Here is a 23,938-nt window from a genome sequence, read left to right on the forward strand (position 1 = left end):
ACACGCACAAGGGGAAACCATGATGAAAACTATACACTGTGATTATGCTTGCCTGTGCTGCAAGTTCTTTTGCAATACTGTCAGCCAAGACTTACAGAAGTGGCCAGCTTGACTAACAGTGTTGTCAAGTAGCTGTCAGTATTGCTCAACCACAAAAAAGATGGAAAATATAAAAAATGAAACAAATTTATTTTTTCCAGTCTAGAAATCCAGAAAGGAACAATGGATTGCAAAAAAGACAAAAAAAGACAAAAAAAAGGCACCGTCTTTAGCAGTGCAGATTAAAAAAAGCAAAAATGTCACAAAATTAGAAAAAATTATATGCATTTAAAGATTCTTTTAGCAGTTTATTTAAAAATGTAACTAGAGATAATGGGGAAATTTAACTATTACCAAATTCAGCATGAAAAAAAAATCCAGTAAAATTTTACAGGGRAAAAAAAAAAATCCTTCATGCCCCAGAAGACCATGCTACACACTACTAGGGAGCAAATGAATTTCTCCTTAACTGCACCATCAAAGGTTTTTTAGAAATGTATCTCCTGCCCTGCTGGCTGTGCCATATGCTAGAAACAAACATCCTGAATTGTTATAAATGTTATATAATGCAAAGGTCAGAAAGTAGCTTAAAAATAATCTTTAATATCCACACAAAGATAACCGCTAACAACAAACAGTTCTTAAAGAATTGCTATCAAAGATGCAAACACTGAAACACTATCATGCTAACCTGCTCTTGGTCACTGAATTTTTCTTTTATTTTCAAGTTCACAGTCTGGTCACAAACCTTTTGAGACTCTCACTTTTAAATGACTGCTCCCAAATCTCACAGAGCTCCTTGTTAGGACTCTATGAGTCCCATACAAGTGTGTCAAAGAGGAGGAAAGGTAAACCATCAGGCATAGCTTTGCATGCCAAATTAAACCTCTCACTGGAAACTTCAAAGTTTAATATGAAAATTAAAGTTCTTCCTTTACTGCAATACTTTCCCCTTTTAGAAGCTGACTATTCTTACCACTTTGAGGACCTCCATTATTACTTTGAAAAAATCCCTAACATGTTATTGTAAGGAAAAAAAAAAAAGGCTCGTGTCACAAAAAAATTTTTCCCTTTGTCATAAGAAATACTCAAGTCAAGAAATCTGGCTCTTAAGATAGCGACAGAATTTTATTTCTGATTTATAAACAAGATAATGCCTAGTCAGTGCAGCTCTYTTGTTTGTTTGGCCGAACTAAAGCCTACAAGCTTCCCATCCTTGGTGACTCGACTGCAATCTCTCCTTTGACTCAAGGAAAGGGACAGATTCTAAACCAGCTCCTGTCCATTCAATATCAACATTAAGTTTATTACAAGCGACATACTCAGAATTTGAAGAACAGGGATACTGCAAATGTGGAACAAGGTGGGTCAAAGCCATTCAAAGGTTGAAAAAGCTTTATACTATTTTTTCTATGCCCAATACATTTCAAAAGTGTTTTATTTTTTTTAAATTTCCATCCAATATTTATGTACAGAAACTAGGCCTACTTGTACAGTTGTAACAACTGCATTACCTTATGTGCTCATAATATATGCAAGACACCAGAATTCCTTGTAAGGAATGAAAGTATCAGACAAATGAAACACAGTATTGAGAAGCTGAATAATCACTTCAATCCTTTACTACCAGGACTTAAATTATGTCAGCACAACATCTATTTGCCAGTAATAGATATAACCATACTTAATCAGTCAGGGAACAGAAGCAATAGAACATTTTTGTTCAGGTGCTAGCTCAGCATTCAGTATTCACTTTAACTGAAATGCCTCTGAAACAGGAATAATTTAGGATTTAGTATTATCATGCCTAAAGGGAGAGGGGAAAAAAAAAAAAAAAAAAAAAAAGGATGGATGCCAAGAATTCAAGACATTTCTACGCATATGGCAACTATATAGAAGTCTCCATTCAGAGAGAATGAAATTCCCTCAGGTGTCTATATTTAGGATCAAAGAACTTTTTAAAATACAGAACGTGGAGTCTCCAAGGGATAAAAACTACAAAACTGTCTGTAGTGAACTTTATTTAACCTAAGGTTTTGTGCCAACTTAAATACACTGAAGCTCTCCACTTGAAAGAAGGCATTACCCACTGCRTGTTCTGAAATGCATGGAAAAGCCATTACAGGGATAATCAACAGAACTATAAAATAGAAAAGCAATAAAATGACAAAACCAGACACAACTCAAATAGCTTGCTTTTCAATTCAGCTGAGCAGTATTTCTTTTAAAGTGATCATTATAGTATTAAAGTTTATTTGCATAATTTTATGAACAGAGGTGATCTATCCATTCACACCTTAAATAGTGACCCATTTTAAAATCTAGTATAGATTTTATTTAGGACACTTTCCAAGTCAGGTAACCAAAACAAACAAAATAGGTATGTTTTCCTGCACCAGTTTACTTGCAGAAGACTGTTCATCTAGTTTTAGCTGCATTAGTTGCCAGCTCCACAAAATAAGCTGCAAAGATGAGGACATCTACAGCAAAGTTGAATCAGGTAAAAATGTATGCAGTGAAAAGTAATACTTCCAGTACAGAGAACACCAAGGAAACAAGATGAAAATGACCTGTTGTTTTGGTCATATTTTTCTTGAGTACTTGGGATCATTTTTTTCCCCCCATTTTATTCTTTACCAAAAGTCAGCAGATCCTACATGAGACCATAAGGCATATATGTGGTAGAACAGGAGTAGACCAAGTCCTACTCTGTACCATGTACACGACATGTCACAAATTGTACTCAAAATGTCTATTGTGTGTTATACTGACATTCCTGGCTTAGTTTTCTAGCAGATTTAGACATCTAAGAGCAGTGCAAGAGATACAGAAGAATTTATCCTGATTATTTGAGCCTTTTTTTACCCTCATCATCTAGGTAGTGGGGTTAATGTTCTCCTTTTGAAAGTGGGATTACTCAAGCAGTTCTATAATGTACAGTTAAGCCTTCCTAAAGGATAAACTTCACTCCTTGTTCTGAGGGGACAAAAATATAGTTCATGTAAAAAAGCTTTAAAAAGGGAACTGTGCAAGACTTGCACCTGAGACATTTGGGATGCATCAAGAAGAAAAAAAAATATCTGGGAAGACAGATAAATATTACATGGGGTGATTTTCAAAGGTATAAATGGGAGACAGGCACTCAACTCCTGTTGAATTTCGAGGGGAGTTCAGCATCCAACTGCCCTTCTGCCTTTCAAAATCTTCCTTCACAAAAACGTTGGTAACAAATGACTCCAAAGTTCAAAGAATGACCTTGCCCTTGTGGGAAATGTAGGAAGGCTCGTGCCTTTTAAAGAAAGATTTATGAGACTGTTGCTGCAGATGTGATTGCAATGAGGAAACAACACTTTATAGAAAGGAAACACTAAAGAAACATTCTGTTAGGTGGAGTAGATGGGTCACAAGAGACCGCAGAACCATGAGTAGAAAATATGGACAAAAATATTCATTTGCACAGAAGGATACTGCCTTACAGAAGCTCAGTAAGTCATCCTCCAGACTGCTTGGACAAGCCCGTATTTGCAGTGCTGACAATACTAAGAACACATGATGATATTGTAGGAGATCTTAGGCACATGTTTAAAATGCTCTATAAGAAAACTCAGAAGACCTAGAAGATCCCATGTGGATTAAGACAGGAATATCAACAGCATGGTATTTTGTTTGAACTCCTTATAATGGTCCAAGCTGGGCTAATGCTGGGAGGAAGATGATTATTCAGTATGTTATAAAAAGCATATGTCATCTTTCCTCACAGTTCAGCTGTTTGGATTAGAGATGTTTATCAAACAACTATGCACTTGGTGATGAACTAGGGATCTCTATGGGAGTTTCAGTAGGTTTGATAACTTTAGTCTTGAGCTATCTGTAATTATGCAAACTCTACATCTCACCTTTCTCATCTTCTGAATGATCTTTTTCCCATTAATGTGGAAAACAAGGAGATTTTCATGTATCCAATTAAAGGGAACAGGTTGTGAAATGATGAACCATGACTGTATATACTTACTAGTCTGAAAAATGAAAATAATAGGAAAGTGGAAAATTCTTTGGTTCCCGTAACATATCTGTTGGTAAACAAGCCACGCTCACAAAGAAAGCATCAACTCTCGCATATAGTCTTACCCATGCTGTTATCCTAAGCTCAGGAATAAAGGGATAAACATTAAGTGAAACAAGAAACTGGCACATATTTTTAAATCATTATATTTCACAGCTCCTGAATGTTATAAAGTTTGTTAAGTATTAAGCACATTGATTGTGGGCTAGCTTCATTCCTACGAATTGTTTTATTCATATCCAAAGATACAGCCCTTTTCATACAATCTCTATTTATTTTTTCTCAACTATTCTTGTCATTCTTTAGATGAAGGGAGAAAAAGAGGAACTCTTCCTTTATATCAGTAACCTACATGCTGTATTTTTTGAGAAAGCACAGGAATAATTTTGGAAGGATATTTTATTTCACCCCCCAGCTTCTTGAAGATGAGCTGCATTAAAATGTCTTCAGAAGATTACAGTGTAATCAGTAAACGTAGACTGCACAAGCCGAAAGCCCCCCAGTGTGCCAGAGATTAACACTGAGAATATTTTCCTATGTATCAGTTATTATTTAACCATTCTCAACCAGTCTGTCTTCTCTCCAGTATTCTGCCTACTTCTCAGGGTAACTCTGGAAAAATCCTGTTTTTCTGTGAGTAACTGCAGCACATCTCGTGATAAACCTATGCCTGGGACAGGCCGATTTTGACCACCAGTGTTTCATTTTGTTGTATAAAGCAGCACATACCTAAATGTCACCTACCTGCAAATATGCAAAAGGAGCATTAACTAATTATTATTATACTGCTAAGTGAGCTCACTACTAAAGATACCACTTTTTACATGGCCTATGCTCCTTTCTGACTGAGTTCCATTTAGGTCAGCTTCTTCATCGCTGTTGCACCTCCCTCCTGATACCATCTCTTTTCTCTCTCTCCACATGAATGTGTATGCACACACACTTCTTACACTTAGGAATGACAGCATCAGGGAAAAACCTTTTAAATAATGAGTCTTCACGTGAAGAAAGCATTATTCCAATTCTACCCACAATCACAAAGTTTTTTACAGTATATGTTGACACACCATGTAATGAAAAATATCTTAAGGGGTTTTTTTTGTTCAGGTCAACATACATTTGTTCAGTAGCAAGCACAACACAGACCTCAAGCAAAACCATTTCCTATTTTTGGGTGCTGCATTCAGACCATATGTCTCTTGGGCACCAAAGATGGTATTTTCAACTAATAACACTGATGTAATAGGATTCTCTGAACCATTATCCAGAAGGCCAAAAAAACCAAAAACCAAAAAACAAAACAAAAAAACCCACCCCACCATGCACTGATGTAATGACTTTTTGGAATAAATATATAATAAACATAAATAGTAAGTAAGCAATAAGTAACATACATGTGTAGCAATTTAAGAACTCCTTCAGAATTTGTTACTAAGTGGCACAGAAAAAATTTAAACTCAAGAAAAGTGTTAGTATAATGTAAATAATTCATATTTACATCATCTTAACTAGTTTCCAAAAGTAAAATGATAAATTTAACGTTTTACTAAACAATCTTTAAATACTCCAAGTTCCAATTCTAGAATTTCAATAACCAATATAGCTTTGTTCTTCTGCACGTACACGGTGATGCCACATTTTAACCAGTGAGAACTAAAATATTGCCAACTACTGCATTTAATCTGCAAAACGTATGCATATAGATAGTAACGGCCTTGAGTAGCTTCATGGAGTCCTGCAGGGCTTTTGGCATCCCTAAAGCATGTATGTAAACATTTCAAAAATCTATGCTTCAAATACAATTTTTACAAAACAAACAGAATATACGCCAATTAAAGTAAATATTGCCAATAATTCTACTCYACCTGTTACCTAATTATTTTTAGCCTTTTTTTCTAAAGTAAACTCTCATGTCATGATTCTTACCTTTGCAGCAGAGTTTGATACTCCGTGTGTGACATTTCTTATGAGGCCACCAACATTGCCATATTTTATAAGTCCAGTAACACCTTCTGAAACATCATTCAATAGACCCATAGGGTTGCCAAGGAAATCCACAGAACCTAGAATCCTTGCTGCCTGACTAAGCAGCTCCTGTAAAATCAAAGGGAAGGGTGGAATATCACTTCTGGATCACATGTTAACACCAACAAGGTTGATTAAGCAAACAATCAAAACCCAAACAAACAAAAAAAACCCACCATCACCCTGCAACAAAAGCCTGCACAAAAACAGATGGAAAGTTTTACTGAAGTGAAGAGATTCTATAAATCAACACACAAATATCAGCAAGATCAGCAATACTTTCATCTTAAAATGAAGTGTATTCAGAATAGAAGTATGTGATGCTATTTCTCAGTATACCAAAATAGTAATACAACACAAACACAAACAGCTAGTATTCACGAAATAGTTCCCCCTCATACCCAGCGGAGGCCTCAAATCAAGAGAAGTTCAGCCTTTGCCACAGTAAAATCTGTATGCCACTTACCTCTTGAAAGTGTTTCAGAATGTCATTAATGATAAACTCCCGTGTTTCATATGGATGGACCCTAGTGAAAGGATCCAGATTAATCACAGCATCTTCAAATCGGATTAGAGGAAATCCCAGCGTGCTTTTTAATGCCTAATTAAAAAAAAGATATTACTATTTTACTCCTTTTATTTTTATCTCTATTTATTATTCACAGCACTCAAACAAACTTATCCCTAAACAGGTAACAAATGAAAATTATCAGAAGCAGCTAAAATAGTTTACCTCTGCCATGTGGATTCTTTGAAATAAAGGGCAATCATTCCATAAGTCTTTTACATATAAGCAATAATAAAGCTATTAGGTATCCATTTGTTCAATACTTAGTAATTAAATGCACTTCCTGATGCATTTCATCTCCTGCAGTTGACATTCATACTTCAAAACAAAATCCATTTAAGATTCCATGCTTAGCACTTTGTTATACTTGTTCAAATGTTCCATTAAATTGAACCCTAATTTTGAGGCTGAAAATCTCCTTGATATGTAGTAAAGACAAAATTGGATGTTTTCCACTTTGCTGGAGCACTACAAATGGATTAAGCGTCACGATGAGGTGGGATAACCTACACAATTTCCTGCAAGCCTGAGGCTTGTTTCTCAATATTATTTGGTGTACTGACATTCTTTAAAACTAGCTTTTTCAATTATTTTTCAAGGAAGAAAAAGTAATAAGCACATGGGCCATCTGTACTTCATATGGTCTATACACAAAAACTGTATTGAAGGCAGACAAGCTATATATAAGCAAATACTTGAAGACAAAATACAATTTAATAGACTATGCATTCACAACAAAGTTGAGAAGGAAAGAAACAAGCCTTCTATAATGTTCTATTTGTGAGCTGCTTTAAATTAACCATCGTTTTCCCTTAAAAATAGCGCAAATAGCAGTAACTTTTAAAAGTATTCTTGTGAAACAGATTTTTGCAGTTTTCCAATATTTTACAATTTTTAAAGTCATATCATAACATCTTACATACACATCGTCTTCCACACACACAGTGTATAAATACTGCAAATAGAACACTGCTATGTTGTTCCCTCAGCAAAGAAAATAATGGAAGAAAAGAAGAGGGAAGAAGGAAATGGAAGGGAACTCATGGCAAAATTTGAGTAGCCACAGCAGGGTGACTCTGAAGGAATCAGAAACACTATGGTACTTCCACAACCTGTAAAATTACTTCAGTGCTGTATTGTTCATCACACACAAATGTCCACAAGAGAGCTAGAGGAAGACAATTCCTTTATGAGGTGCTTCCATTGAACCATTTATTATATTTAACTGAATGATGATGTCAATTTTTTGAGAATACAACTATCTGACACATTCAAATATGACTTGCCAATTCAAAGTGTACTGAAAATATGTCGCTAACTTCAAAAGTAATATATTCCATCTTGACTGACAAACACAACATATCTGACCTCAGCCTTGGCAAAAAAGAAAAAAAAAAACTCAATGGTAAGTCTTGCATACTTAAAACTTTTCTACATCAAAAGTATCACTATTATTAACACTAATGCCTGCTGGACAGAAAAGTGGACAGGGATTACAAAAAAAGCACTGTAACTTGGCGATCTTTGATAATTTTCTGCAAGACACTATTGGTCCCCAACACTGTTTGGAAATATATATAGTAACTCTGGAAAAATTATCAAGAAAATTAGTTTTTTAAGAAGAAACAAAAAGATCACTTCTGTTTCAGTTCTTGATAATAATGGCATCTGCACAGTCACTAACATCAAAAATACTGAAGATGGCAATAAGCCTGACACTTGTGTTGCATCTTTCTACATTAATCAGTGGAGCATGCTTGGCAGTACGTAATGTGAGTTTTTCTGCCATCTGCAGGCAATTAGGGTAAATTACATGTCTGATTTAAGTTTGTAAGTAAGAAAGGACCTATTTATTTTTTCAGTAAATGGATGACTGACTAACTAGAGTAGTCCTCATTAGTGACTTGGGTAGGAAGTAATTTCCTGTTTAATTATCAGATGTTAAATAAGGCAACTTTGTTGATACTGGTACCTAATAAAAATAATGTGTCTGTACCACATTACCAGACAGCAATGTCCAAACTTTCCAAAATCATTTGAGGTGCTTAGAAAATCTGCTACAAAGGCTCTACTGTGATTATGCTCTCCCTCCTACCCTGAACTCTCCTGTGCTACAAGGAACTGAATGGAACTCCTTCTCTGAAAGTTAATATACAGGATACAGTCAGTGCCTGTTATCATTAGGAAAAAAAAAATGTGTGTGTGTGTGTAAATATATATATGTGTGTAAATATATATGCGCCAAGTTTTCTCTTGAGAACAATGCTGGCAGCTGCCAGTACATATCTTTTTCCAAAGGTGGTGGAAAATCTAAACAGGCAGTGCACATTACCAGTTTCTTAAAGACAAAACTCCCCATACAAGAGCATAAAATACTACAACATCTTCCAAAAAAACCTGTGTAAAAACCTGTAAAAAGGCAGTAAGTGCTCAGCTAAACTCCAGCCTTGTCTAAGTGCATGCTTTTGGAAAAACTTCTCTTCCCCACCAAAGCACATCAGACTGATAGACTGTTTCTCTACGCACCACTAACACTCTTTCTCTCTCGTATGTAAAGATATTTAGATGATGAGCATGCTTGTGTTGAAGTTAACATGCAAAATCCTATACTTCCAAGGCATTGCTGAATGGTTAAGAATAATTACAGCTTGTTATTAAATTGTCCTCCTTTGCACAAGCATTTGTTAAAAGTATTCCAAGAGTACAGGTTGGAGGACACTCTGGGTCATCATGTTAGGACTCCACAATACACTCTCATTCCATAAAACTGAACTTCTTTAAAAGCATGCACATATTAATGTCCACAACATCATGGACAGAAAAAGGCCTAGTCAGGATCCCGACTGTTTTGAAAATACAACTTAAATAAGACAGCTCAGTTCCTCCACAGTGGGGTACAGTGATTACTAACTGTAACTACTGACTGCATAAGATATTTTTACACACACACACACACACACACACTCTTTTACACTTTTAATCAGCTCCCATCCCTTAGAGGAAATTAGCTGAATTAGCTCAGAGGGAACTGGAATACTGCTGATTGTTGCCACCTTATCATGCCCAGGAAGGTCCCAAAGCACAAGCTGAGAACACTGGACTAGATTATTTTCTTGCTATAATTAAGCACCCACTTCAATTCATTTCAGTCATCTCTAAATTTGGAATCCCTGATTTACCTGAAGAACTGTGCCAGAACATTTATTACCTCATGAAAAGGACCAGGTTTTCCACCTCTAAGTCCACACTTAGCGTGAATTCACATTAATATTGAACCAAATTAGAGAGTACTTGTGCAAACTCTCCAAATTCAATGAGAAAACATTCCTCCCATGAAAACACTCAACTGACTTTTGCTGTATTTCTGCTAAGTTCTGTCACTTCTTATCGTACTCCACTCTCACCTTACCACCCCCATACTATTGTATGTTTTAAGCCTCTTTAGGCTACTACAAACATAACTAAGATCCTTTGTAAAGTAGTAAGTAATTAAGTGCAGTAGGCTGTGCTTCAATTGAAATAACAGAAATAAAAGACTATTACAGAGGAGACCTCCATTCAAAAAGCAGAGAAACAAAAGCAGACTGCATGCTCTTCTAGCCTGGAAGATGAAGGGGTACCAAAATGCATATAATGGCATGAACAATCGGCAGAGAAGTTTCCTGTTTTGAAACAGCTGCTAGAAGATTTTGGTGTACAAGATACTGTGTAAATGGAAATTAACAGTACCAAATTTAAAAAGCTTGTGTTCCCTTTTCCTCCTATAATAGGATATCTTTATTTGGAAGTACATTCTGTGAAAGCAGTGGCTTACCTTGAGATCCAAAGGTAGCTTGTTGGAAGTGAAGACACTCAACTTAATTTGGGGCACACTAATTTTGAGATTTTCAAAGTAGTATCGCTTTTGGCTTCCACCTTGTTCAACAACCTTTTCATGGAGATTTTCATCATACTTTTCAACCTCTGCATCCAGACATAACACAGGAACCAAAACAGATTATATACAAGTACATGAATAGACAAGAATACACATTTCATAAGGAGTTATGAGTTTTTCTGTACAAATAGGAAGTATATGTGACTGCTAGTGCAGCCAGCAAAACTTCCCATGCCTAGTGACACCAAAGTCATCTTTGAGGCTCAAGAAGTTTTTTTTGCAGATCTGCCTTCATCTCCAAAATCTGAATTTATTTGTAGTTAAAAAAAAAAAGGAAAGAAAAGACACCCAAATGCATAGGTGGAGCATGAGATTCCATCATCAGAAGAACCTATTACAATTCCCACACCTATTATGTTTTCACAGAACGCTAGCGCTATTCACTGTAAGAYATGGAGAGCTTTTCCAGCTATGCTTCTCTTCCTCCACATGTCATCCAAGTCAGTTGTTCTTACATTTTCAAACAGCCCAACAAGGATGCTTCCTACATACTTTGTCCCACATTTGCATTAACCCTAAGTCCTTCCTGTATTCTGTTTCATCTCACTCACTCTCCCCAGCTGCTACTTCCTCCCCTCTTCTCCCATCATAGGCATYCCACAGTACACAGGGAACTGAAGAAGAAATCGGAATACTGACTGAGTGAGAAAAAACAAAAAGCAGCATGATGCTGTCCATTCTTCATTTAGAAATATGCCTAAGCTGACTGAACAGCAGCAGGCCTTATGAAGAGGATGAATGCTGAGCTCACGATGTAGCCTTCCCTTTATTATGGGCACTACGTTAGTGACTGAAAAGAGGAGGAAAATCTAGTAACAGCTTAAAAATTCAGAAACGGCCTCTGAGACCTTGACTTCTCCAACAAATTTCATTGACACTAACAGGTTCATTAAGTTATTTCTGAGAGCATCTTGGTAGTGGGAGGAGGCAGAGGGGAAAAAAGAAAGATGACAAAGTCATATAAACACTGTAGCCTTACGAACTCAGGTTAAAAGATTAAACATGTTGAATGTAAATGACACAATAAATTCCATTATTAATTCTGGCTGAGTCTTGGATGACATCATCAGCATCAGTGGATAAACTACAGAGAGAATATAGTAAGTAAGGAAACAAAAAGATAGCAAAGGCATCATGGTAAACCAAAAGGAATGACAGATGATTGGTAAAGAGGGTGGTAAGAGCAAGACTCAAAATCTTTAATTCTTCCTCGTCAGTACAAAGCTAAGTCTCCAAGTCTTCTGTCTGAGCAACTGGGAAATGTAATTTTTCAGAGAACCCTAGGAAAATACTGTGACATCTTCAGATACTGCAACTTTGAGCATCATTAGTGGGCTTGCCCACACTCAGAAGTGTACCAAACACACTTTTTCCTGGAACAGTTATTTTAGGATGAACCTCTACATATCCTTACTGCATAAAAGTGACTTTTGCAATTGCTACTCCTGAATAGACATTTCAGGAAATTTATTCAGGAAATAGATAAGCCCTAAGATTGAAGAACTGGAACAATATGAGATTAGAAGATTCAAAGGTCTGTTTTGTTTCAGTGAATGCAAAAAACACTTATATTACAATTAAAGCCAGGGGTATGGATTCCACAGCTTAAAAGATCAGACAGCCAAAACTTTCCTTCAATGAACCTAGAGGAACCACCCAAGAAACAAATGAACAGAGATCCAGTTTCTAGTGTAGGGTTTAAAATAAACAAACGTTACTAAATAAGGTGGTTTCCTAAATTAATAACACAATTTTTTATCCCAATTTAGATGAATCCAGATACAGGAACTTAAGATGAATATTGAACTCCTTTCTGTAGAGGTTCTGCTCAGCCACTGTGTCCAGGACAACGCTATGTTACATGAGTCATTGCCTGAATACTGTAACTAACACAATATTATGTGAACAGCTTTGTACAGGCCATTGAGGCATTAGCCTTCCATTTTTTTTTTGCTCATTTGTTGAACGGTCAAAGTTTCCAAGCAGCTAAAGGCCTTCTAACACAGTTTGCAAGGTGTTTTGAACTTAATTTTATATGCAAAAATGATGACAATAACTCTGCATATTGAAAAAATGGTCTTTGTAATTTTATATCATACCTGATTCAGAYTGATCGTAGCCAAAGAAACTCAGTAACTTCAGAAGCAGTTTCTCCTCAATTTGAACTGTGAACTTCCGAGCAGTGATCATCAAATGCTACAAGAGATAAACAAATCTCAGTTTACAATATGAATACTGGAAATACGATCTGAATAAGACATTAAAAAGGACACTCTGTTCTACCTCAACAGATTATTTTCATTGTAATGGATTCATACTAAGATTTCTACCACCAAAATGTCTTTAGCACTTTTCTTCACTTAGTTACCTGCAACCTGTGATGCTTGTTTAGATTTTTTTTTTTCCTTTTTGGAATGTATCATGCTTCGCTATCTAACAGTAACACTTCAGAATCTGATTTTTAAGTGGATTCCAAGACCAAAATCAGCTTTTTTCGAAAAAGTGTCACAACACAAGTGTGAAGATTCCAAGTGACAAGCTAGGTCTTGATAACCAACTCAGTTTCACCCTCACAATGGATGTTACAGCTGGTGGATAACATTCTAAATAACATGAATAGCCTCAGTTAAGGTTTTATGCTGCAAGATGACAGTTTATCATAGAGAAGTAGTCACCCCACATGCAACTTATGAAAAAGCATAGCACAGAGATTCTGGTTCGCTGTGCTACAAGCATACCTACCAGTTCTGAAGCGAGAACAGTCAGCTTGAAGAATAAATCACAGACATGAAGAAATAGAGGTCTGGCCTAATTTGTTATATTTTTTTAAACATATTTGTTATCCAGTTCATCACTATAACATAGCTTCAAACATTCTGAACATGAGGATGGATATAGTGTCCTTTAAGTCTCAGTATTAACTCATCATGAAGAGCATTTACACAACTGATTTCATGCAGACTACCAGTAAAAATTAGGAACAGATAAGGCCATTTAACAGAACAATACTTGCATGGCAACAATCAAAGATTGCGGCTTACCTTGTATATATCAGTCAGTGCATTTTTACTGGGAAATTTCATTGCATTTACTTGCACTGCAGGACCAGTCTCAATGGTCTCATTTTCACTCATCTTAGGTGTCAGAAAGAGCATAAAAGGCTGTGTGGTGCCAATAAGTTGGTTGTCCACCTACAGAGTGAATAAGGCAGACAAAAGAACTGGAATAGCTGACAACAAAGAGGCTTGATTTTGCTGTTTAACTGAAGACTTAAAACCTTGAAAAAAATACGGAGTTATCCATGCCCCCTGAGCCAGGGAGATACCAAATGTATTTGGTTATTAATCACCACAAAACCATCCCAAAAAACATTCAGAAATACCCTTCATTAGGAAAATGGCTATACCTACCAACACATAAAATGGATACAACAATGAATTTAATAGGTTGACTTTTTTTTTTTTTTTTTTTTAAAAAATCACAGCCAAAAATATTAAATGACAGAAGAATTAAGTTAGTTCTAGATTTGACTGATATGTCTTTTCTACAAAAGTATACACACTTTTCCTCCAAGGAAATCTTACGTGTTGGAAAGAGAATTCAAATATTTTAGAGTTTTGTTTTTAAATAAATCAGGTTTTACAGTCTTTAGTTAAACTTTTGAATTCTGAATTTGAAAGACCAAACTGAAAACAAAACTAAAGGCAAAACTTAAGAACTGAAATCTCAGTAAGAGCTCTGAACATTTTTCAAACCTATTATGAGAGGGAAAACCCCCCAAATCCATGAACAAATAAATTTGTTTCAAAATGACAAATACCTGTACATCTTGTACACTAAGTTCTAGCACCTGACTTGTTGACAGCTGTGTGTAGTGGACATTAATTTTTGTGAGGCTTGCAAATACTAGCTCTTCAGGGACTTTGTTGACTAAAGACAATCCTATTCCACCTTCCAGTTTCACAAGCACCTGAGAAAATAATATTTGGAGAGAAACAAAAAACAGAAATAATGAATACCTATTTCTGCAAATAAGGTATTTTTTTAAACCCGTATCCAGAGATGCTGAACAGCTCATTGCTGATGAAGTCTTCAAATAAAGAGGTCTCAGACATTTAAATTCAGCTTGTAAGAATGAGAAGTTTTAGCAGAAAAAGATATAAATTCATCACAAGAGATCATGACAGGGGAAAAAAACCCCAATGAAATAACTCTTAAAAGCTAGAGAGGAAAAATACTAGAAAGAAAACAATAATAATAAAAAAGACAGGTATTAGTTGTGATATCTTACTTCTAATTCCTGCTCTGTATCTGGATTTTTTAACTTCCGTAGATCTTGTTCCGTAACTGGAAGTTCATCTCCTTCACAGGATAAACGATCATTTCTACGTTGGTTAAAATCTGTTATCTAATAAACAAATAAGTTACTATTATGATCACTTTTCTGTTTACAAACAACTATACTGTCCTACCTTATAAAACTATTCTTTTTAAAAGTAAATACAGTGAAAATCTTCCTTGTAATTATTTCCCTGTTTTATGAGATTCCTCCCCCCTTTATAYCATTATAAAGTTAACACCTTAGTAAGGATTTAGAGACACAATATGGAGAAAGATATTCCAAATAATGAAACTAGATTCCAGTTAATGAAGGACCTTCACCTGTAGAACTCGAGTTGGTCCATCTGGAATGACTCTAACAGCTAGGACCCCTGACCCAGGCCTCATCTTCTGGTTTATGAACTGCTGTTCAGGTGGAACTGGCCCCAAAAGTTCAAGAGAAGTATCAGGACCAAGAACAACTTCTGCTCCATCATAAAGACCTCGTATTCCTCCTTTTGCCTGGAGAAAGAAATAAGAATAAAGAAAAAAAACTGATAGGTGAAGGGTTCAGATAACTATATTTAAATACATTGATTTAAAAGTGTATTTTATGTTTCTGTCCTTCTTACACAGTTGGAGAAGAAAGTTAATAACTGATATGAGCAGTCTTCCAGTGAGGGTAATTACACATTTCCAACTTTTCAGAACTAAGAGAAGAATGGCAGCAGTTTTACTTGATATTACTAAAGCTTCTGGTCACTCATCTTTAATAAGCTGGGAAGCTAGAAGAAATAGCAAAGATCAGTAATTAACTATTCCTCCTGCGTGTTTAGAAACTGAGACTATCACATTGTGATCAAACACTGGCAGTTCTTCCTGAGAAGTTCTTCAAAACGATAGAAAGCTTCATAAAAGATGAACTCTGGATTTGCAAATAAGATGAGAATGTAAACCCTTACTGACTCTTCTCAGTAACAACTTATTAGCACTGGGATGCAGGGCTTTTTGGTTGCTTCAAACTGACAAGCAGTGACTTACTAAGCAACAGTAATTTGACCACAAAAATGATCAAACCACAATACCATGGAACTAACTCAAATATTCATCTCTAGAATTATTTCTTGGTATCAGAATTGAAACACATCAAAGGTGGCATAGGTAGCATGACTACATTGCTGCTGTCCTTCCTGTACCTATTCTGGAGGCTGGAACCATCTTTTATGACTACCACATTCATTAATCAGAACATAACTAAAAATACAGCCTTAAAAAAGATATTATGAAACCTTAAGGGTATTTTCCATACTTTTACTTCTTTGGTTACATCAGAATGAATATTTGAAACTTAAAAATTGTTATCGCCAGGATATTTCCACTTTCAGAGCATGCACATACTGTTCAGTCATTACACAGTGAGCAACATGACTGAGCTGCTGCTTTTCTGTTGCTGCTTTGCTGCTTTAAAATGAATAAATATCTGAGCATGCATTTTGGAAAAAACCCCAACAAATTAAAAGGAATTTGGGAACAAGAAAAAAAAGAGGTCTGATAGATCTTGTCCTATCGACAGAATTTGCAAAGTGATATTGCTATATTGTAACTTAGAAATCTATTCCAGAGTCATAGTTCACATAACAGACAATCTTTCATCACGGATCTAACGTATTTACTATGGGAGTACCTCTTTTCACTGAATTAGGGCTGACTTTCATTGCATAGCTTGCATATTATTTGTAATGTTTTATTATGAAAAATAGTAAACACATTTTGCTCTTTCAACAAGCAATACACCTGTGTAGGATAACTTAATCAACTCTTGTTTGCAAACAATAGATCAATATGGTGGAAACACGTTAAAAATAAAAACATCATTCTTTGACATTTAATGCTAGGATTCCCAAGAGCAATCCAGGTTTCTGTGCCTACAAATTCTAGTATCAGCAGGCAGAACTATCAAGTAGTATGCAAATGTTAGCTGTTTGCATGCCAGAGTTTCCTGGAACACAAAGAAAGAGCAAACAGTTCAAACTACTTTTAAATATCTCATTATTAAAATCTTAGAGCCATGATTCTGAGAAGTGCTAGGTATAGGCAAGTCTGCCTYTCACCAGTGATACTAGCAGGCACTCCGCAGCATTTTCAAATTTGGGTATATGTGCAAATATCGAGTGCCTATTTATCATTATGCTGCTTATTTTCAGCAGTGATATATCATTAATTTTCTAATGCTTTACTTTCAAATTAATAGTGCAAGATGTTTAATTATTTGTAATTGATAAGAACACTTGAACAACAATTTAAAACACATTAAGCTGTTTCTGCAAGTCTGGTCTCTTCTGTATCCTGAACTTTGGCCTCAAAGCTTATTACTCACTGTAATACTAAGCCCAAATGACTCAACCATTTATCTCAACAACAGGTCAAAACAAATTCAAAATATAACCTGTACAACAAGTCCATGAATACCACAGGTCAACTTCCCATCACGAAAACTCCATGTCTGGGTAGTACTGCGCCGTCGATCAGGCTTTCTCAGCATCAGGGGCTCATACCTGAAACAAAAGCACACCATGAACCAGAGGCTTCTAACCCCTCAGTTCTGCTCTTCTGAAGCGTTAATTAAAAACACCTGCTCTAATTTTGTTCAATCTTGTTTCCATAATCTCAATTCTGAAGTGCTGTTTTAAAAACCTGCTGCTGAAAATAAATACATTAGTTACGCTTTAAAATATATTCCTGAGTCACAAAAGTGATCAGAAGATCTGCTCATGAAGATAGATAAGATCTAGCTCTTTCACATGCCTTTGGAGTAATTTCTTTCTTTATTCAGAGAACATTGTGTTAAGTATGCTTTCAGAGATGCTTCAAAATTATTTGGGAATCATTTAGACTATCAACCCATACAGTAATTGGCATATTTGCTGACACTGCTTCAAAACACTTTTGATGGTTGACACTTGCTCACAAGTCATTGTTCTGAGACCAAAGGAATTATCTCAGAACTTGCTAGGTGATTTACCAGTACACTAAAGATATAGTCGTATTTCATAGCTGTATTGCTAAAGTCACCCATTCGCCTAATACTGGGATTTTAAATATCCACAGCTGTTTAATTACTGGAACACTGTACAGATATTACAACTTATTCAGATGATTGGGATCTACATTAGTTTAATCATAAACCCCGTGTGCCATACCTGTTATCTGTGACAGCTGCCAGACCTGCAATATCTAAAATCATAGAAGAGTCCACAGACCGAGGAGAAGAAGGTTTATGGGGATTATGAGGAACTGAAGAACCTTCATGGCAAAGCATTCCTGTACCAGTCATTCTCCAAAGTTGGGATCGTTTTCCTGGCTCCTGTTGCATAAAAATTCAATATTTAAATGATTACAAAGCAGTACAGAGCAAATATTTCTGTTCTGTTTTGCCATCAGATGCTTTAAATTATAATCCTTGGAATGACTTGTATATACATTTAACTTCATAGCACTGAACTGGAAGCTTGCTCATAAAAATAGCTTGTTAATATAGCTCTACATCCAACAGTACTAATATGTAAGATGTGTATTCATTTGATATTGGAATTGAATTAAATTTTTTTTTTTAATCTCAACAGTATTTAAATACAGTTTGCATTTCTTAACAGCTCCGGAAATAAAGACTTAGCGTACAATGAAACCAAAAAGGAAGCGTGCCGCAACTTGTRACTTCATTAGAACCTCCATCATGGATTACCACACTTGGTTATCTGTCCTAGAGGTATCTACAATGTTTCCCACTGCTTTTATTACAATTCTCATTTCTCTCACCCTTACCCTGGAAGCCACTTTCACGTCTCCTTCTCTTCGCAATTTATGAAAAGTACTCAACTTTTCTTCACAAGAAGAATCCTACTTTTGTCCCTTAAACATTCCCTTGATATTCTACCACTTCTTTTGCTCCACCCTTCCTTATTTGACTTTCCAGTGTACTCTTTTCCTCCAGCCTTTTTTCAAGTAAAAAATAGGCATCTGAAAACCTGAATTTAAACATCTGGCTATCTATTTCATTTTCCAATCTGACCTTTCACCATCATCCTTTCCCTTACGCCATTGAGGAAATGCTGTAATTTTCTTACTATTGATATTCAATTGCTTCCTACGCAAACTATCATTCCTACATTGCATACAGATAGCCTAACATAATTCTTCACTGACTTTCCTCAATTTCCTTTTTCCACTTCATTACAGACTGTACATTCTAGTATTCACAAATATTTGTTTACTGTTGGCTCCATTCTTTCTCTTACACTGTTCTGTTGTTGTAACATCTTCTACTTTACTGGGTCAAAGGCAACCAAACCTTTCCCTGAATCGATCTCTTGAGTAATAATGGTGCAAGAACGCTCAAGTTTATATGAATCACCACTGTAATTCAAGAAACCTGAACTGCTAATAACTTGTCCCTTTCAATGCATTCTTATCTCCAATCTCTATCCTTAAAAGTTACCATGAAAAAAAATTTTTTCCCCTCTTTTTCCTTTTTCCAGCACATTCAGATTGGTACCTTCTTTTTCAGTACAACTCGTTGTGTCTTTGGAGAAACATCAAGGACAAGCTCTGCATACGCAGCATCCTTATTTGAAGCAACTGGTCTTACGGTTGTTTCCTGTAAACTAGAACATCAAGAAAACATCATGTTTATTCAGAGCAGCTGCTTCTTCTGTAGACCAAATTAGACTTGTATCAAAAACCAACCAAGGAAGCTTATCCTTGCATTATAGTCAAATCAGACAATCATGTATAGTGCTTTCCTTTGTTATTTCTGGAATTACTGGTGTAAGCTGTCCATTTAAGTACACTTTTAAAAAGAGCTTGATTTCTCACTGCTAGCAGAAACTTAATGGCCAAATCATATGAATTCAGAAGAAAGTTTTCTACCTTATATTGAGGAAAAGAATAAAGCATATAATTGATCTTTTTTGCAACTGGTTTTCACTAGCATATAAACTAGTGCAAGCTGAAAAATCACAGGTAGATCACATAAGCAATAGTTGTCCTGTAGGATAGGGCTCTTAAGCCACCAAATGAAATCAAGTTCCAAAACGAGCCCCTTAGTATCCTTGCTCTTCTAAAGGTCACTGGGGTCACAGCAGACACCATGTGTTAAATCTTTTTCACTGTGTGAGAAAATGAACAATGATAGGCTGCTCCTACAAAGCTAAAAAGGTACAACCACCAAACAAGACAAGATATACAACTTAGTGACTCCCAGATTCTTCTTCTGAATTTTGGCATTCCTTCTGCTAGCTACAGGTTGGCAAAAGTTTAGCTGCATCTGAAATACTTACAAAAGGTGCAAAATGGCAAATGTTAAGAGAGTAATAACTTATAGCCTAGAGAACACCATGAACATTCAAAATATTTTAATGCAATATATAAGGAATTACCCCGAGAAGGTATATGTAGCAGCAATATAAATGAAGTTTTCATAATAAAGCTGTTTGCTATCTTGAAAGTCATTCATGCTACAGATGATTTCTGAGGAGCCTGCCCCTTTAACTGTCAGCATTATAAAAGGTGGTAGAATAGGTTCATCCCACGCATAATCCAGAGAGGTCAGGGGCTTCACTTCCGTATATAGCCTTGGCTCAACAACACCATGCTGATTAAAAACAATTGGCACCTGTAATAGTTATGAAAGAGGATTTAATTTCATATAGAAATTCTTAATCAGTAAGATTTTTTGCTATCATTTGCTCACTTTTCAGCAGGTAATGACTAAAGTGCGTCCACCTCACTTTTTCCCCCCGATAGTTTCATGAGCACTTTCTTTCATTCAGGTCCCAATTAAAAATAGTCTGAGAGTGACCAGGAGTACCACTTTTGTTTTTATCCATTATCCAGCGTTCAAAATGTCTTCAGGCCCATGGTAGCATCTCCAACCTTCCTAATCAAGATTAGGAGACTTGCCTGGTTTCATTTAACAACTCAGTATCAAAATCCAGAATAAGAAAAAACAGTCTTAAGAACTCAGTCTCCTGTTCTGACCACAAGCCAGTCTGTAAGTTACTATAAAACATGCAAAGTAAGATCTCTGACTTTCATAATCACTAGCATGGAACTTGCTTTCTCATTTCTCATGTTTGTTATTTCTGATTCACTAATGCCTCCTGTTTTAGACACCAAGGAAGCAAGGTGTCTGAAACGAGAGGAAGAAAGCAAGGCATATGTATGTTTTAGAAAATAAGCCCGAAGACAGACAAAAAGGAAGCGGCAGTAGTAGCCAAAATTCTTTTTGCAGGTTATTCATACACTGGACATCACATAGAAGACATTACAAACTACCATCCCATCACAGTTTTCTCATCACTAATGATATTCTTCCTTGTAAGACTTTTGATTCGCTGATGAAAGCCACAATTTAAGCACTATTATTGGAACAAGATGAAGTAGTTCAATAACACTAATTTGTACTAAAACTAAAAAAAAATATTATATACAATTACATAAAACAATTATTATATACAAATACTTTTTGCTACAGATATTTTTGCTTTATTTCACTATGCAAACTAGTCAGCTCCTCTCCTCTATCTTAAACACAGAACTGCTATTTTTCTTTTTTAAAAAAGGACAAAAGAGTTTCATTTTTTTTGGTCTTTACCTTGGAAAAATTGTCTATGCGGAAAGGTGGTGGTAACTGATCCGTGTCACTAAATGCAATGCGATAGGTAGCTCCTCGAAGAGTAATTTCTACTCGTAAGAAGTAACATTTTCCCGAGGTGTCTCTGAACAAGAAAAACAAGTACAAGAGAGGTAGGCTTCTGATTTGAATTGCTGCAGTCTTAAGTGTTAAACAGCTGTTTATATTAGAGAATGGAAATATGTTACAGAAAATTTACATGCAGTAACTACCTCATATTAATATGGAATGAGTTATTTTTGTTGACTTCAAAGCCCCCAGACCAAATGCAGTTTGGAACATCCATTAGTCGCACACATAGTAGTTGATCATAATCATTACGTGGCCAGTGGAATACAACGCTGGAACCAGGAAGTGTGGAGATATAGCCATCAGGATTGGAAGTCCCCTAGTAACAGAAATTGGTAAATAAATACACCTTTTAAATGTTAAAGATGCAGTATTAACCTATATACCTGTTAAACATGAACATAGCAATTATTGTTAGGTGAATACTGGTAGTTAGAATACTGAGAAAGATTCTCATAACCAACCAACAATAGTTTAAAGTATAATCTTTGTATTCTTGTTGGTTAGAAAAATGCTGTGACTAACCATATGTGCTGTAGCAACACTAACGCTCCCTTGTCTTGGACAGAAATAAAAACATGAACCAAGCACCACAAAACAGGAAAAAGAATAGCAGGTGTTCCACATTCATGTCTTTTAGATATTAGTCTCCTTTAAAAAACAAACAAACAAAAAAAAACCTCATCGAGGTGGCCAAAGGAAAATAAATAAATAAATAAATACAAATGCAAAATATTTGTTCAGAAGACTTCAGAATCAACTTCCCCCATGTCATTACTCTTTTGCACAAGGAGAGTATGCTGAAAAGAAAATGTGCGCATGCACACAAGCGTGCGCGCGCACACACACACACACACACACACAATTCCTTGACAGAAAGGAATCGTCTTACCTGACCTCTGGCAAATTCCCGCTGAACAAAGGCAAGCTTGTACGTTGATTTGTTATCTAATAGGTAACGGGGTGCAAATGTTACCATGCAAGTATCAATATAACGGCCTCTGCCTTTTTTAACATCAATACCTAGCGATAAAAAGTTTAAAATAAAGCTGTTATTTACAAGAGAAAGCAAAACATATCTGTCAAAATACATTTCACAGTTTTCTTTTTAATGGGTTCCTAAAATGCACTTTGTCATACCCCTTGCATATACTTAGAAATATATTATTTTAAACAATGATGAAATGCAAAAAAAGTAATTCAATACTTATTTTTAAGCTATTGAAATTTGAAATAAAGACTTAAAAGTTAGAATACTACCTAGTACACTTAGCATTCTACTTTGTTTAACAYTTTCCTCTGGATCCTCAAAAAACTTTAAACAACATGTTTCCTTTCTGTAATTTTTCTGTTTCTAGTGTCACTGACAAGTTTTACTGTATTTCTTTAACATTCCCATCAGCACATACCAATGTTATAAATGAGGCCTGGTCTGTTTCCATGTTGGATCACTTTAAGGGCTCTTACACCACTACCGCCATCCAGGGAGAACCCCTGGCACCAGCCAGGCATGCCTTCAGGATGAATTCCTTTTCCAACCCGCATCGTACAACTAAGGGCAAGAAGAAAACGCAACAATTTACTGATTTAAATGAAGGATCGGCTATCAACATAATGCTAATAATAAAAAACATGCATAGATCTAAAAAGAACACCTGTGTATTAATATAAAAAAAAAATACTAAAAGCCATGACAAATCTCCTCTTCAGTTATTCATTCGGCATTTACGCTGTATTTTTCTTAGGGGTTCCTGAACCCTTTTAACATATTGGTGATTCAGTGACTGTGTCAAGTGAAAAATTGGATACTTGTGGTTTGCAGACTTTTTTTTTTTTTTTAAATAAAATTTGGAATAAAGTTCTGTGATAAATTTAATAGGTGCATTTTCCATTTTAGCAAAAATCTCAGAAGATTTTAGCCACATGTATTTTGGTTTAAAAAAATTTTTTTTTTTAAACTTTGTCTGGGTAAATTGGAAAAAGTAAGTTTCCTCCTTGATGCTAGTTAACATATCTGAAACCTTGCTTTCCAAAATCCTGGCATTTCCTTTTACATCAGAATCACAAGAGTTCTCCTGCACATGGACTTTCTACTGTGTGACTGCTACTACCTCTCCTGTAACGTTCAGGATTGGGATGCCTTTTTTGTTTTTTTTGGGGGGGAGGGGGTTGCCTTTTTTTTTTTTTTTTTTTTATCTCAGTTGAATCAAAGGGATTTATGAAATG

The 23,938-nt window shown here is 35.7% G+C and overlaps 1 protein-coding gene across 10 annotated transcripts in view; it reads right to left on the minus strand.

The window, feature by feature from the left end:
* Nucleotides 1-23,938, minus strand: part of VPS13D (vacuolar protein sorting 13 homolog D) — a 119,011-nt gene that overhangs the window by 38,905 nt on the left and 56,168 nt on the right. For 8 of the 10 annotated variants that reach the window (XR_003254875.1, XR_003254877.1, XR_003254876.1 and 5 more), the window contains 17 exons: nucleotides 23,122-23,264; nucleotides 22,605-22,735; nucleotides 21,856-22,031; nucleotides 21,605-21,728; nucleotides 20,388-20,623; nucleotides 19,505-19,613; nucleotides 18,153-18,316; nucleotides 17,399-17,507; nucleotides 15,295-15,474; nucleotides 14,924-15,040; nucleotides 14,453-14,602; nucleotides 13,674-13,823; nucleotides 12,732-12,828; nucleotides 10,510-10,658; nucleotides 6,594-6,728; nucleotides 6,029-6,196; nucleotides 3,936-4,055 (listed from right to left, as the gene is read on the minus strand). Coding sequence is in view for 7 of the 10 variants with exons in the window: in XM_026074096.1 (XP_025929881.1) it covers nucleotides 3,936-4,055; nucleotides 6,029-6,196; nucleotides 6,594-6,728; nucleotides 10,510-10,658; nucleotides 12,732-12,828; nucleotides 13,674-13,823; nucleotides 14,453-14,602; nucleotides 14,924-15,040; nucleotides 15,295-15,474; nucleotides 17,399-17,507; nucleotides 18,153-18,316; nucleotides 19,505-19,613; nucleotides 20,388-20,623; nucleotides 21,605-21,728; nucleotides 21,856-22,031; nucleotides 22,605-22,735; nucleotides 23,122-23,264 (2,458 nt within the window). In the remaining 3 variants the exon portion in view is untranslated. The remainder of the gene's footprint in view (nucleotides 1-3,935; nucleotides 4,056-6,028; nucleotides 6,197-6,593; nucleotides 6,729-10,509; nucleotides 10,659-12,731; nucleotides 12,829-13,673; nucleotides 13,824-14,452; nucleotides 14,603-14,923; nucleotides 15,041-15,294; nucleotides 15,475-17,398; nucleotides 17,508-18,152; nucleotides 18,317-19,504; nucleotides 19,614-20,387; nucleotides 20,624-21,604; nucleotides 21,729-21,855; nucleotides 22,032-22,604; nucleotides 22,736-23,121; nucleotides 23,265-23,938) is intronic. The other 2 variants (XM_026074101.1, XM_026074099.1) reach the window with 1 other exon arrangement.

This window comes from Apteryx rowi, unplaced genomic scaffold (assembly GCF_003343035.1).
Source record: "Apteryx rowi isolate R43461 unplaced genomic scaffold, aptRow1 scaffold_38, whole genome shotgun sequence".
NCBI classification, from domain to species: domain Eukaryota; kingdom Metazoa; phylum Chordata; class Aves; order Apterygiformes; family Apterygidae; genus Apteryx; species Apteryx rowi.